General features: G+C 43.5%; 1 protein-coding gene across 4 annotated transcripts in view; it reads left to right on the top strand.

Annotated features, from left to right (window-relative positions):
- The window catches only part of PTPRB (protein tyrosine phosphatase receptor type B), a 113,200-nt gene that overhangs the window by 67,868 nt on the left and 29,031 nt on the right, over positions 1–16,301 (top strand). For all 4 annotated transcript variants that reach the window (XR_011075955.1, XM_068560562.1, XM_068560561.1 and 1 more), the window contains 7 exons: positions 1,214–1,483; positions 4,888–5,151; positions 6,985–7,248; positions 7,992–8,273; positions 11,466–11,744; positions 12,308–12,457; positions 14,678–14,921. Coding sequence is in view for 3 of the 4 variants with exons in the window: in XM_068560562.1 (XP_068416663.1) it covers positions 1,214–1,483; positions 4,888–5,151; positions 6,985–7,248; positions 7,992–8,273; positions 11,466–11,744; positions 12,308–12,457; positions 14,678–14,921 (1,753 nt within the window). In the remaining variant the exon portion in view is untranslated. The remainder of the gene's footprint in view (positions 1–1,213; positions 1,484–4,887; positions 5,152–6,984; positions 7,249–7,991; positions 8,274–11,465; positions 11,745–12,307; positions 12,458–14,677; positions 14,922–16,301) is intronic.

The raw sequence follows: 16,301 nt of genomic DNA, 5'->3' as shown, positions 1-16,301 counted from the left end.
CAATGCAGGGGTCACGGGTTCGAGCCCTGGTCTGGGAAGATCCCACATGCCGCGGAGCAAGTAGGCCCGTGAGCCACAACTACTGAGCCTGCGCGTCTGGAGCCTGTGCTCCGCAACAAGAGAGGCCGTGACAGTGAGAGGCCCGCGCACCACGATGAAGAGTGGCCCCTGCTTGCCGCGGCTAGAGAAAGCCCTCGCACAGAAACGAAGACCCAACACAGCCAAAGATAAATAGATAAATAATTTAAAAAAAAAAAAAAAAAAAGAAACAGTGGGAAGTGAGGAAGCAAGAGACTTGCAGTACTGTGGGTGAGAGATGATAGTGTCCTAGGCTAGTGAGGAAGAGAAGGAGAGAAGTGGAAAGACCCAAGAGATGTAAGATTTAGGAGACAGGAATGACAAGACTCATGTTTGATTATGTAGAAAGGTGAGGGTGACAAGTTTCTGACTTGGACCAAGAGTTGGACCAAGACTTGGACCAACAAAGGGCAATAAGGAGGTGGTGGGAGGGAGATGAGCAGTTCAGTCTGGGCATCTTGAGGGTTGGGGGGGTGTCTGTGGAACATCCAGAGAGGGATGTCATTTGCAAAAATAGAAGAGAGATCTGAACTGAGAGTTTAAATTTGGGAGTCATCACCACATGGCTAACAATTCAAACCATGGGAGTAGATGAGATCTCTTAAGGATACTATGTAGAATGAGAAAAAATATAAGCTTAAGACATAAAATATTATTAACAAATAATACTATCTGGCCTTTCACATCAGGAGCTGTAGTACAAACACTGTTATATGCTACTGCTTAGGTCAAGGCTTGAAGCTTTGACTTGAGTTAATCTTGGGAATGAAAGTCTAAACAAGCGACACCATTCAGTCATCCAAACTGTATTCATTGAATGTAAATTTGTTCAGCATTCTTCCACTTTCTAGATACATCGATATGCATCACTCTGCATATTTATCAGTGTCACTTCCACTAATTTTTCTACTTGTTTGACTTCAAGATCCCATCTAAATCAGAGGAAAAAAAATAGAGAATCTAAGCAGTTATACAGATAATTCAGGCCAAGAAATACTTTCTCCCAAGGGCACATGGAAAGTGTCAACGATGCAACCATGAGGCATCGTCTTCCATCTGCAGTTGATTTAGAGAAGTTTTTCTCAATTGGTTACTTAACCCTAAGTGATGGAACTGGCCTCTCTTTTCTTTGCAGTCCCAGCGACCGTCCAGGGAATAACTGCAGACAATGCATACAGTAGTCACTCCTTAATAGTAAGTTGGCAAAAAGCTGTTGGCGTGGCAGAAAGGTATGATATCCTGCTCCTAAGTGAAGATGGGATCCTCCTAAGTAACACGTCAGAGGCAGCCACCACTAAGCAGCACAAATTTGAAGACCTAACACCAGGAAAGAAATACAAGATACAGATCCTAACCGTCAGTGGAGGCCTCTTTAGCAAGGAAGCCCAAACCGAAGGCCGAACAGGTAATTCGCACAGCTTGTTGTTTCGTACAATACCTCCCTGTCTGCTATTCCTTAAGAACTGTAGGGCCAAAGGGATGAAGCAACACTGGGAGATGATATATATTTCTTGACACAGCAGGGACATTCACCGTGATTTGCCACTTCCGCCAGTCGGCCTATTCACACAGCTTTCAGCCCACCACACTCCAATTCAGATTTTGCATCAAAATTGGCTCTATTCATTTCTTATTTTTGCTGTAATAAATTGCCACAAACTTTGCAGCTTCAAACAACACAGATTTATTATCTTTTAGTTCTGGAGTTCAGAATCTGAAAATAGGTTTTATGGGGCTAAAATCAAGGTGTCAGGTCACAAAAGGGCTGTGCTTCTTCTAGAGACCTCGTGGGGAGAATCCATTCCTCACCCTTTTCAGCTTCTAGAGGCCACTCACGTTCCTTCCAGCAATGGCCTCACCCCAACCTCTGTGTCTGTCACCATATCGCCTTCTCTGCTCTCTTGCCTCCCTCTTCCATCTTTTAAGGACTCTTGCGATCACATCAGTCACCACTCGGACAATCCAGGATAATCTCCCCATCTCAAGATCCTGAACTTAACCACACCTGCAAAGTCCCTTTTGCCACATAAGGTAACATATTCACAGGTTCCGGGGATTAGGGCATGGACATCTTTGGGGGCCATTATTCAGACAGCACCACTGGTCTAACTGATTATTTATTTATTAAGCACCTAGGTCTGAAAGGAGTTTGATGTCGATAGGGACATAAAGATAAATTAGGCATGCTTCTTGTCCTGGAAGAAGTGACTGACAATTGGGGGAGACAGACACATGGACAAATAATGACAATACATTGTGATAAGGGTTGTTTGTGAGAGAGGAATGTCCAGTGTCAAGGGGAGCATGGATCAGGTGGAATTGGGAAGTCTTCTTGAAAGTGACCTTTCAGTACCGTCATGAAGGATGAAGCAATTCTCCACGTGGAGAAACTCTAGAAGGACACCCAATGCAGACAGACGACCATGTGCCAAGACAGGGAGGCGTGAGAAGGAGCAGTGAGATTTTGTGGTGGCCGAAGTGTGTGTTACATGGTGGAGACGTGAGGCTGGAAAGGCAGGTTCGGGCCAGATTACATAGTGCCTGGCGTGCCTTCCTCAGGAATTTATTTTTCATCTTATAAAATAAATAAAAGGAGACAATAAAAGCCAGAGAGTGAATGTTCTATAATAAAAATTTGTACTTTAAAAAAAAAAAAGGTAAATCAGATGGCAATGGGGGATAGATTGAATGGAGAAGAGACCAAAGGTGGGGAGACAGGCTCATAAATGCACTTGTTATTGAGCACCTACTGTGTGCCAGGCACTGTCCTAAATGCTGGATACACAAAAATGAATAAAACAGCCTTCATGGTCATCAAGCCTATATTCTAGTAGGGGAGAAAGGCAATGAATAAAATAAAGAAGTAAAAAATGTAGTACGTTAAATTGTAATAAACACTGAGGAGAAAATTAAAGCAGGAAGTGAGTTAGCAAGTGCTAGACGCTTACAATTTTAGATAGTACAGTCCTGAAAGGTTCTGTTGAGAAGGTGACATTTGAGTAAAAATCTGAAAGAAGTGAGAAAGAGGACCGTGTAGATATTTGGGGAAGAGCATCCCCAAGCAGAGCAAACAGCAAGGTGAAGAACCTGAGGTGGGAGCATTGGAGAAGCAGTAGTGAGGCCACTATTGGTAGAGCACAGTGAGTGACGACAAAGTGAGGGGAGGTGGTCAGAGAGGTAACTGGGGTCCTAAGGTGATGGCAGTCATAGAAACGATAAGGGTCCAAGGCAAAACTAATGCAGGGGCCCTGATGAAGAATAGTAGATATAGTCCAGAAATAGTCCTGCATTAGATAAGATGGCACTTGGTGGCTGAGTGGAGTATAAAATGAGGACTAGAAGAAGACTCTACAGTTTCTACCTGGTAGAAGATGATTCTATTAACTGAGATAAGAGAAGCAGGAGGAGAGAGTGTCAAGGAAAAAGATACAGGGCTCAGTTCTGAGCTGAGTTTGTGATGTCTGAATGACTTGCAGAGAGAGGTGATCACTAGGTCACTGATAATAGGGGCCCTCAGCTCAGAAAAGTGAGCTGGAGATAATGATTTTGACAAAAATTCTAGTTAAATCCATGTTTTAGTCTGTTCAGGATGCTATAACAAGAATACCATAAACTGGGTGGCTTAAACAACAGACATTTATTTCTCACAGTTCTGGAGGCTGGAAGTTCAAGGTCAAGGCTCCAGCAGATTTGGTGTCTGGTGAGGGCCCATTTTCTGGATCACAGCGAGAATCTTCTCACTGTGTCCTCACATGGTGGGAAGGATGAGAGAGCCCTCTGGGGTCTCTTTTATAAGGCACTGATCCCACTCATGAAGTCTCCACCCTCATGACCTAATCATCTTCCATTCGCTACCCCCTGAAACCATCATTTTGGCCCTTAGGTTTCAACGTGAATTTCCGGGGGGTCGGGGCGGGGACACAAACATGCAGGCCATAGCGAGCCATAAAGTGAATGAGACTGACTGTTTCGCTAACGTTATAGAATATGAAGGAGACAAAGGGTGAAACCATAGGAAATACCAACTTCTAAGGATCTGGCATAAGGAGAGGGGAAAAGCAAAAGAGCCTGAGAAAGTGTTTGGAGAAGAGAACCCGGGAGAGAGGAGACAGATGTCCTGTTCTATTTCCACTGGCATCCTAAGACTTCCATGGTATCAGGCAGCATCTGTGCCAACAGTTTGGAAGCAGGTCATTTCTGGTGGCACTTGATCACCTTGCCAGCAGGTAGCACGGAAGGCCAAAAGGGTTCCAAAATCCTAATGTAAACCTTTTTTAAAAAATGGTTTTGGCTTTTCCTCTTCCTTGTCTTTCCCATGTCTCTGAATCTAGTTTTCTCTTTCTGCCTGATTTTCCCTTTCTTTCATACCTAGTCTCTCCTTCCCACTGCCCTTCCCTCCAATGGTCATTTCTTAGCTCTCAGAGGGCACTCAGAGATAGATTGCTGATCTCTGATCTAGTTCCTAGTATTGGAAAAATATTTAGTCACACAGGTCAGACTAACATTTATTTTACACGCAGAAAATGTCTTTAAAGATAGTTTTCCATTAGTGGGGGGTTTTTCTTGTTGTTCTCTTGGTTTTGCTTTTTAACATTAACTTACATTAACATTAGCTCCAGCCTCGCTAATTCACAATATTCGGGTTTCTTTGCTCTGGGGTCTCCACGAAGTCAGTATGCTTAAAGGCAGGGACAGTGTGTTTTGAGCTGCTTATTGGAGTGTGGCCCCATCTAGGCACCAACCGCGGGCTGGGTCAGGGTTGGCTGTACCAAAACTCAGTCTCATTCTCTTGCTCCTCAACCTTTCTAGTCCCAGCAGCTGTCACCAACCTGAGGATCACAGAGAACGCCACCAGACACCTGTCCTTCAGCTGGACCCCCTCAGAGGGGGAGCTCAAATGGTACAACATCTTTCTGTACAACCCAGATCGAACTCTTCAGGAGCGAGCTCAAGTTGGCCCGCAAGTCCAGAGCTTCTCTTTTCAGAACTTGCTACAAGGTCGAATGTACAAAATGGTGATTGTAACTCACAGTGGGGAGCTGTCTAATGAGTCTTCCGTATTCGGTAGAACAGGTAAGACCTGAACCCAAGCTGTCATGAATAGCAGGGAAATTGTCACAGTACTCACTGGCTTTTCCTTGATTTGTCCTTACTTTCCTGCTCTACCCAGGGTGTAGCTTTATATGAAATTTGTGACCTTTATATGAAATTTCTGACCCTAAATCAGACCTTTGATTATATATCAGAATAGTTTTTGCACTGGTTTTTGCTTTGTTTCCTCCACATGCTTACCTCATAGAGTTTAGTGAAAAACATGAATCTGGCTCCTTTATTTGCCAGCAAACTGCTACGCGAGGGTTATAACCCATCGGGGCTCAATTCAAGCTGTGCCTTTCAGCTTTCTACAGGAAATAGATGGAGTGGAGAGCAGGTCCAAAGAAGGGCAGCTACAAATGGGGCCAACAAGCAAAGACTGCTGTGAATCAGAAACACAGCACTAGATGAAGTGAACACAAGAGTTCCAGGAAAATGAGAGAGAGAAACATCTCTGGGTTTTGCAAATAAGAAACTGGATCTACTCTTTCTCCATAATTTGAGTCCATTATCTCATTTTTTTCTATTCGATTTTTATTCTTTTTTAAAATATTTATTTATTTATTTATTTATTTGACTGCGCCGGGTCTTAGTTGCGGCATGTGAACTCTTGAGTTGAGGCATACATGTGGGATCTAGTCCCCTGACCAGGGATGGAACCCTGGCCCCCTGCATTGGGAGCACTGAGCCTTAGCCACTGGATCACCAGGGAAGTCCCCAATCTTTATTCTTAATTGACAGTTGCTTTTGAGTGCTCTTGTGTGCCAGGCACTGGGCTCACTGTTGCACTGGGAGAGTAGACAAGACTCACAGGGCCCCTGACCTCACAGGGCTCTACACTAGCAGAGAGGAGGAGGGGGCGGGACAGCAGATTTTAAAGGGTGATGATTTTGGAACCCCTTAAATCCTCTGAAGGGAATAAACATGATGTTGTGACACAGCGTGACTCGGCAGGACAAGACTTAGAGACCACTTTAGACAGAGAAGGCTTTTCAGCTGAGACCCGAAGGTGAGAGGAGCCATGGGAAGAGCTTGTTTTAGTCACTCAACACGAGTTCTCAGCTTGTCTTCTGAGGGAACGAAAAAGAGCAGCGGATAAGCCATGACAGGAATTTCCTAGATGTTACCATCTTCAGGGCCATCTGCCCTCGGCACATCTTCCCTTATCTGCTCATTAATGTTTAAAATTCCTCCAACAAGGGACAACAGTCTTCACTCTCCAAAGAACCATGAAGCTTACATACCCACGGGACAGTTGCCAGCCTGACTAACTTATACTATGGTAGAAATGACTGTTAACACTTCACTTCCCAAGTGAGGTTCCATCAGTATAGATTTTGGGGGAAGAAAGGGCTGAGAGAGAGAACTGAGAACCTAAGAGAGGATGGAGAGGAAGTAAAGAGGCCCAGAGAGGGATGTTATGGGATGGTGGCCCGAGTGAGATGGGCCAGACTGGAAGGGGCAGGAACATTTTATGAACAACTTTCAGGGCTTTTTATATCCTAAGTTATGAACTATTTGACCAGACTTAAGTCATTTCTGAAGATTTCACTTTATATGTTTATCAGAGGACATGTAGCGAGCACATAGAAGTCACCACCCCTCCCTTGTGCTTTGTTTTATTTTAATTTGTGCCAGGTCTCTAGACCACATGCCCCTAAACTCAAGTGACCTGAAGTAGAAGCAAGATCTGACTCTACAATAGGCACTACTCACCCGTACACCCAACATAGCTCATGTTTTCACCTGTGGGCCAAAATGCCTTTGTTTCTATCTGTCTTGTTTTTAATAAAGGTTTTCCTTTTCTTTAAGTCCCAGCCTCTGTGAGTAACCTCAAGGGATCCAATCGAAACATGACAGACAGTCTCTGGTTCAGCTGGAGTCCAGCCCCTGGAGACTTCGACTTTTATGAGCTGATTCTCTATAACCCCAATGGCACAAAGAAGGAAAACTGGAAAGACAAGGACCTGACGGAGTGGCGTTTCCATGGCCTCGTTCCCGGAAGGAAATACACGCTGTGTGTGATAACTCATAGTGGAGATCTCAGCAACAAGGTCACGGGGGAGAGCAGAACAGGTAAGAAGCCCAGGTGCCAATGGCCAAGTGTTGGTGGGAAGTAGCTTCCACAGGCATGTTTTAATTACGGTTTTATTAATAAGAAATAAAATCGGTAATGATGTACCATGTGCTAGCCCCTGAACCTGGGAAGGCTCTGTGATAGAATGGGTAAAGGAGACAGACTTTGGGTGAAAAGATCTAGGTCCTTGGCTTAGCTTTGCCACTTACCTATGTGAAGCTGGGCAAGTCACCGAGCATCTCTAAGCCTCAGCTTTCTTATCTGTAAAATGGGGATAATCATATACATCATCATTGTGTTACTATGATCAGTGCTTTCTAGATTTTCTTATTTCTTGGGCACACACAGATAACATTGATATCTGTGTGCCACCCTGGGGTCAATGAACAAGGCTCTCTGCAATTGGATGTAACTGTCTGCGGACTCTAGGCTTCACATCCCCAAATCTGATGGAATAAATATATTCTCATACTTATAATCCATTCAGGGCACACTCATGCTCCATAGCACCCTGGAAAAAAAGCTCTGGTTATAAAAATTAAAGAAAATGTACATAAAACACTTGAGGACAGTGTCTTACATGTAGTAAGCACTGTAAATGGAAGCTCTTATTATTATGTTATCATATTACCTCTTCCTACGAAGTACATTAAACGTATGTCTGAAGTCACTCAGCTATCTTATTTATATATGTGATGGCATAGAAGTGATTACATGATCTTTTACTTTCTCATACATACAGCCCCAAGTCCACCCAGTCTTATGTCATTTGCGGATGTTGCGAACACATCGTTGGCCATCACCTGGAAAGGGCCACCGGACTGGACAGACTATGATGACTTTGAGCTGCAGTGGTTCCCCAGAGATGCCGTCACAGTCTTCAACCCCTACAGCAACAGAAAATCAGAAGGACGCATCGTGTATGGTCTTCGTCCAGGGAGATCTTATCAATTCAGTGTCAAGACTGTCAGTGGTGATTCCTGGAAAACCTACAGCAAACCAATTTTTGGATCTGTGAGGACAAGTATGACATGTCTTGATTCTCAGATGAAGTGGGGAGGAAGTAGGTGTTGCAACATCTTATTCCAATGGGGCTTGGTTTAAATCCACATTTTTACCTGAACTTGGTTAGATTTGAATTCAGACAGAAGTACTATATAGATTTGTTCATTTATTCAACTTTAACAACAAGAAATAATCTCTGCCCTCATGGAGCTTACAGTTGAGTGGGAGGTACTATCATTAAAAAGACATTTTGGGTGTGATGGAGGAAGTATTTGGCACTAGAGAAACACAGGGTAAAGGCATCTGACCCAATAAAAGGGAGCTTCCTAGAAGAAGAAACATCCAAATCAAAACCCAAGGAAAGAGTAAGACTCACCGGGTGGAGATGCAGAAAGAAGTAAAGAATGTTCCAGGTAGAGAGAAAAAAAGATTCCAAAACCAGGCAGGAGACAGGAATAGAAAGGAGTTTAGTTGGCCAGAGGATAAAAGGTGAGGATTAGGAGAATCAGGTCATAAAATGTCTTGTGAGCCATGGTAATGATTTTGAACCTCAGTCCATTGGAGCCACTGAAGGATTTTCAGCCGAGATATAATCAAATTTGCATTTTAGAAAGTCACTATGGGGGTGGAACAGAGAACAGATTGAAAGGGGCAAACTAGAAACAGAGGTACTGGTTAGGACCTATTGCTGTAAATTCTAAAGATGAAAATACTTCAACAATAAAGTACATATCAGTTTCTTCCCCAAGGCATTTTGAGATAAATACCACAGACCTCAAAGAAACAGAAGTTTTTGGTATAGGAACCTCAATCCAAATATTTATTTTTCAATAATACCCAGTAAATGTAGTTTCTGAGATCAGATCAGATAGTTATTGGTTATTGATAAAATACAAAGTTGAAAATTAGAAATTTAAGCCAGTAGCTGTTTTGTTAATTCAACAAACATTAATGCTACAAAAATTATAACTCTTTGGATTGTATCCAAAGAGCAGTTTGGGATCACATAGGTGTGTGTCAAGAGAAATATGTGAAAAAGAACTAAGAGTTTTAGTTTATAGCAAGATCAAGAGGGGTTTGCAGTGGCATATTGTGGGCTGTGTAATTGAATCACGGGTGTTAGAATCTGAGAGCTCAGTTGAGGTTGGGCTGGTCAGGTCACATCTGGAATATTGTATTCGGTCCTGGATGCTAGAATTTAAGAGAGGCATTTACCAAATGGGGCCTGCCCAAGAGGAAAGCAACCGGCACCAAGAGGGACTCGATGCTGAGTTTTACGGGGAATGGCGGAATGAACTTTGAGGGTTGCATTAGTTCAGACTGGGTTTGGCTGTGGGTAACAGAAAACACAAGATAACAGAGGATTAAGCAAAACAGAAGTTGAGAATTTTCATGTAAAATCATTCCAGTGCCCCATTTCTCACAGACACACTCCAGCCGTGATGAACAGCTTGCACGGCTCCACCAGCCACCTTCCCACTCCTCCCAGCCCCACCCTTGGTGCCCAGGTTCGTGGTTTTCTCTGCCTAAAATGCCCCTCTCCCAATTTCTTGGCGAGGTGTCATCTCTGACAGAAAGGCTTTGCTAACTCCTGCCCACTGCTAACGCTAGAAGCAGAAAGTTGTCTGTCACTTCACACAACATCCTCTTCCCCATTTCTTCTGGTACATTCTCTTTTCTACCTTGTATTATGACTGGTTTGGACTCATCTCCCTTCCTAGAGGTTACGGCTAATGTCTTATTCACTTCTGTACTGTTCACAGTCTCTAGAAGGGCACATCGCACATAGTAGGTACTCGTTTCTTAGTGAATGGAGATGTAACCTGAGTCTTGGAAGACAAGCATGATTGAGAGGTGAAAAGGAGAGAGAAGGAACTGAGGGAAGAGATCAAAGCAAATTTCCATATTATACTTTGTGTAAATTATCAGAATTACGGATTAGGCAGGATGTTTTAAAAGAATTTCTCCAAAGCTGAAAGAGGAGGTGTCTTTGGGTCTCAGCTGTGACTTGGTTTGAAGGGAGCTCAAAAGATTAACAAGCAGTTAATGTTTGAAAAGACACAATTATTGTCTGCCTCAAAGGCCAATTCTTCCTCTATCCTGAAAAATCCTCGGCTTGATTTTTTTTCCTAAATCATCCTCATCTAACCTGCTGTGAGTTAGCTTACATTTACAGACCTTGATATGAAACAGGAATTCACTCAGTAGCACACAGATGCTGAGTGTTTGTTGAGGACAAGGACTCCTGTAACAAAGCACGTGTCAGGGGAAGGTGGGTCGTGCTCCAAATCAGAGCAACAGGTGCTGCGCCGGGAGGGCCGAGTAGGTCTATACATAGTTCCCAGAAGAGCATATATAACAGGGTAACCTACACAGTTTGGTTGTTAACTTGCACAGTCACGTGACTGCTTTTCTTTCAGATTCATGGTTGTGTCACTCACAGGAACAAATAAAATCAGCTGCCATTCAAGTCCCTACTGAGTCAGGCACTCTGTCAGGCAGAAGAAAGTGAATGACCATAAGCACAGGGGGATGAAACAGGGGGGTGGAAGAGTCTGGCATATGTGGGGAATCACAGTAGTTCAGTCCCTGGAGCGTGGCGTGTGAGCAGGGAGGGGCAGGCAAAAAATGGAAGACAGGGACAGAAGCCAGATCCAGAAGGTAAACGCGTCAGCAATGCCATTTCTTACTTTCCTCATTTTAAGAACTAACATTTATTGAGCAGTTAGCACGCCAGCCAGTGTGCTGGTTGGCTGTGCATGTTTCAGCTCATTGAGTCATTACAGTAACCATATGAAGTAGGTATTCTTAATTTCCCCACTTTACAGATAGGACACAGTTACATTAAATCACTTGCCCACGAGTGCGTCGCTGGTAAATAGAATTCGAATTCAGGCAGATCAAGCTGCACCTCTCGGCTACTCTGCCCCACCTTCCATCTGACTTCTGCCACTTGATTTCAGTGCCCACGTGTACATTTGTGTTTCCAGTCACAATGGCACCTGGTGATTTTTCTAAAGGGACAGAATTTTAACGTGTAGTGTTTCTCAAAGCGGAGCCTCATAGGCAGAAATCCCCTTGGAGATCTATGAAAGACAATTCACACGAAGATTGAGAATTATTTATTTAGATCTCTGAGCTAGTTGGAGCCAAAGGAGCTAAAAGGAGGTCTCACAGAGTTGCGAAAAGTATCTCTTCCTGTCTCCTTTAGAGCCAGACAAGATACAGAATCTGCATTGCCGTCCTCAGAACTCCACGGCCATCGCCTGTTCTTGGATCCCTCCCGATTCTGACTTTGATGGGTACAGCATTGAGTGCCGGAAAATGGACACTCAAGAAGTTGAGTTCTCCAGAAAGTTGGAGAAAGAAAAATCTCTGCTCAGCATCATGATGCTAGTGCCCCATAAGAGATACCTGGTGTCCATCAAGGTGCAGTCAGCCGGCATGACCAGTGAGGTGGTTGAAGACAGCACCATCACCATGATAGACCGTAAGTGTCCCTGGAGGCGTACGCAGGGTGTGTGCCTTTCTCCATGGTATCCATCACCCCTGTTCCCGTGTGTACGGCTCACCCACAGTAGTGTGTCTTGTTGTCACTTGAAGAGGACCTGAAAGGCTCTGGGAAGTAGAAACATTTCTCTGTGTAACGCAACCTGGCAGCAAACAAGTTAAATGATCTTAAAGAACCTGAATGAGTTAGTATTTAAATACATCTCTTTGCCTGATATAGTTAGAGCTATAATGGAGCTTTTAAGCAGTTTGATGCTACAACTTCAGGAAATCCTGCTGAGGAGCTGCCTCTTTCCTTATGTTTAATGTGCTACTGGCAAATCACTTCCTCTGCCTGCTTCCCTTCAGGAGAGGAAGAGGTTTCCTTGATTCCAAGCATTACACACACACACACACACACACACACACGCACGCACACACACACACACACACACACACACACACGGTCTGATGTAGGTGAGTAGAGACCTTCATTTCACTGATATTTTATATGTAAAAGCATAGTTGTGACCCTTCTTGGTTCCCTCCCCACCCTTCTTCCAGGCCCTCCTCCTCCACCTCCACATATTCGGGTGAATAAAAAGGATGTGCTAATTAGCAAATCTTCCATCAACTTTACTTTCAACTGCAGCTGGTTCAGCGACACCAATGGAGCTGTGAAATACTTCACAGTGGTGGTGAGAGAGGCTGACGGTAAGTGATCACGAATTAACTCTGCTGTAAGACACAGGATTACTTCCCCAAAAGTCACTGTGGGAGCTCCTTTTGTGACAAGTTTTTAAAAGAAGAAAACTTAATTTTTATGTCGTTTCACTCTCTCTCTGCTGGATGCAGGGAGATGTAACAAAAAACTGCTCAAAGGTTCTTTCAGCAATAAAGCCTATTATCTGCTGGGTTTAATTATTAAATGGGTGAGTAATATTAATAGCAGCTACATCAATAATAACAATAACCATCATTTCTTGAGCCCGTACTATGTGCCAGGCACTGTTGGAAGTGCATTGCATGTACTGACTCATTCAGTCTTCTTTGCTACTTATTCAGTCCCGTTCAGCTCCTTTGTTCTGCCATTAAGCAGCTATATGCTTCATCTGCCTTCCCCTCTTCCTGTCTCAATACCTGCACCAATCATACACTCCCAAACCACCCACCAATTCACAAAAATATTCAAAAGCTTAAAAGAGGGGAAAAAAATGATCATGAAGAGCATTCCTCCTTTCTCTACTGAATTTTCAATAATATGTTTCATTATCTAGTCCACTAAATTATTCAGTGTTACCCAATTCTTATGGATCAGGCAAATACTAGGTAATTCTTATAATAACATTCCATACAACCACCAAGTATGATCTTTAGAGCTTATTACATCAGCATTCATCAAATCATCTGCAGGAGTGCTGTATCTGGGGGCACACATGTCCATATGTGTATTTGCCACTGAGGTCTTGTGTGTTATTTCTCCAAAACAGATGTTTGTGTCTGGAATGACATTAATATATTCTACGTGTCTTATATTTTTCAAAGTTGTTTAAGGTGCGGCACTGGAGTTTCTTAAGCATCCCAGACTATTTTAACCCATTTGTGGGCAGTGGGAAGCTTTAAACCTGCCATGACAAATGTTGGAGCTAAACAGTATTTCATTCTCACTGTGTAATTTTACATTTTATTTAATTGTACTAGAGCTGGTTATGCATAATTAATTCAATAATTTCAAGGGTCAGTGTTGCATTCCAAGTTTCCTCACACATCCTAACTGGAGATAAATAGGTGAACTGTGGAGAGACTTTAAATTTAAGTAGGCTGCACTGAAGACAGTGTTTTCCTACCTGAATATAAGGCAGTAGCTGAAAAAAAGTAATACCCCAGAATTCAGCCTCATGTTCTCCAGCCAGGTGGGTTTCAATTATTGATGTCCATGGAGATGGGCTGTGCTCCCCCTGGTGATCTAAGATAACAGTCCATCTCACATAAGTGTCATTTATAGCATATATACTCTTCCTAAAGGCAACCTTCCTTTTAACTACTGCCAACAGGATAATATTTCCAAGATCCATTCATTTTTGAGCAAATTTTATTAAACAATAAAAGTTTAATAAATTGAGATTGAGTCCAGGATACAAAGAAGCCCCACAGTACCACTCCTTAAAGTTCACTGTAAATGGTATCCAATCTCTATAATATTTGTCTTCCTAATTATGCTTTCCTCCAGCCAACATCAAAACGAGTTTGCAGTGCCAAAACACACAGCAGGCTGGGTGGACAGGGGAAGAGTTCTGGGAAGTGTTCTGCATGAGGGACCAAATTCAAGCCAAGATTAAGCTGTACTCAAGATAACAGAGCAGGACACGGAGCAATTATCAGACTGGGCACGGCACAGGGAGCGTGCCTATGAGGCGACTGCTCTGGCCTCAGACCTGATTCCTCTTATCTTTTCCCCATTTCCCAGGTCATAGGGATCTCCTTATTCGCTCAGCTACAATGGTTATTGGCAAGGTAGAGACCTTTTTGAGTGGCTTGACTCTCACAATGGGGAGTGTCCAACTTTCTGGAGTTACGGGACACGTTATCATTTGATGCAGGAGCCACCCTCTCATTCACACATATTTTATTTCCTAGAAAAATGATAGTGTATGTATGTGTGTGTGTGTGTGTCCGTGTGTGTGTCGGTGTAGATGAATATGCATATATAAAATTTTGTATATGCACTATTGATTTTTAATTTTTACTTATTTTAGAAAAAGTGAATTAAATTAATTTCATTGGGAGAATTTCATAGCATCCTTTGAGATCACAGATTCTGCACTCCAGGGATGACTAGAGATAGTGGGTGAGGAGGTAACCTCAGAAACCTAGTTAGAAATTCACTGAAGTCACAAGAAAGTCAGTGCTTCACTGTGGGTTTTCTCCCTCCAGGCAGTGATGAGCTGAAGCCAGAACAACAGCACCCTCTGCCCTCCTACCTGGAATACAGGCACAATGCCTCCGTTCGGGTGTATCAGACTGATTATTTTGCCAGCAAATGTGCCGAAAGTCCTGACAGCAACTCTAAGAGTTTTAACATTAAGCTTGGTGCAGAGATGGAGAGCCTGGGTGGAAAATGTGATCCCAATCAGCAAAAATTTTGTGACGGACCGCTGAAGCCGCGCACGGCCTACAGGTTAGAGGTATTACCGTCATTTTGCTAGAAAGGACGTGCTCCATCACTGGGCGCTCAGCTGTCTGGGCCTCAGATGCACACGACCTCCTGTAGATTAATAACCTGCGTTACAAGAGTGCTCTACATTTTACTAGGTAATTTATAAAAGTTGTGTTCCTGCCTGCATTCACAGGTAATGTGTAAAGAAGGCCTTCGCGTTGTGCAAAAGCTCCAATTCATTATGTGAAGAATTGAAGGTTCTTAATAGATTGTCCTTTCTCCTAAAACTTCTCAAGTATGAATCAGACAATTTACTTACCATGTTAACGATTGTGAAAATGTCCAAACAGAAAGACTGAGTTCAGGGAGACTCAAGAAATATGAGGTTTTATCTTCCACTTTTAGTGAGGACGGGAATTTACCTTCTAAGGCGTAACAAGATGAAAGTGCTCTTTGGTCCAGATAGAACCCTTGAAGGGAAAGGCCCCTGAATGAGTGGAAGCACCCTCTACTCCCAGTAAGATGGCAGATGAAAAGGAGCAGCTATTTGGTTTGGCCCCAGGGAGCACTACTGCGGCCAACAGGCCCTTCCATCTGTGGGAATTGTCTGTGCCCTTCATCTACACTATGCTCCCCGAAAGCAGGTGTAAGTATACACAGCCCCCCAAACCAGGATCCCCAAGAGATAGAGAACCTAGGCTGCCATCTTGGATATAAGGCCACAGGCATCCAAGGTTAGTACTTCTGCAGAGGATGTGCCTTCTCTGCTGGGTGTTGGCAGAGCTGATATCCAGCCAGTATGGCAGTCAGTCAGGTTCTCTATGGGCCAGTGTCCATTCTGGTTGGTCAGTGTCCAGGTCTTACTAACTCTTGCATATTTTGAGTATCACCCCTGAATTTCAGCAGAAACTTTTCTGTCAGCTCCAAAAGGAGACAGTGACACGGCATCATGTCATTCTTAACCCCTCCCTTGCATCAACAAAGGCAGGCCAACAGTTTCCCTAAAACAGAGGACTCACTTTGAGCAGGAACTCTGTAGAGCTACCTCCGCCCAGGACTCACCACAAAAGTGCTATTGCCACACAGCCAAGGTTGGCACCTCCAAAGTAAACACACACAAACTTATTAGTGATGTTTGCTTGAGGAAGAGGCCATATGAGCCTACCTGAAGGAGATGAGATCTCAGACAGAGCAAAGGAGAAATATAAAAGAGATCAGAATGCTGGGATCCTTTAGTTCCTTTTAGAATCAAGAGATGCCTCAGCTCCTTGGTCACTTGGGCTCCAGGAAATTTGAGGAAAATTCTCCTAAGGGCTATTTTCTCTTTGTGGGTTGGAAAGTTGAGGCTGTTTTTGTTTGTTTTCTTGTTTGCTTTTTGAAAGAGAAGGAGAGAAGATGACT

This window comes from Eschrichtius robustus, chromosome 13 (assembly GCF_028021215.1).
Source record: "Eschrichtius robustus isolate mEscRob2 chromosome 13, mEscRob2.pri, whole genome shotgun sequence".
Classification (NCBI taxonomy): Eukaryota; Metazoa; Chordata; class Mammalia; order Artiodactyla; family Eschrichtiidae; genus Eschrichtius; species Eschrichtius robustus.
The sequence above is the reverse complement of the archived record's forward strand: the minus strand, read 5'-3'. Positions and strand labels throughout refer to the sequence as shown.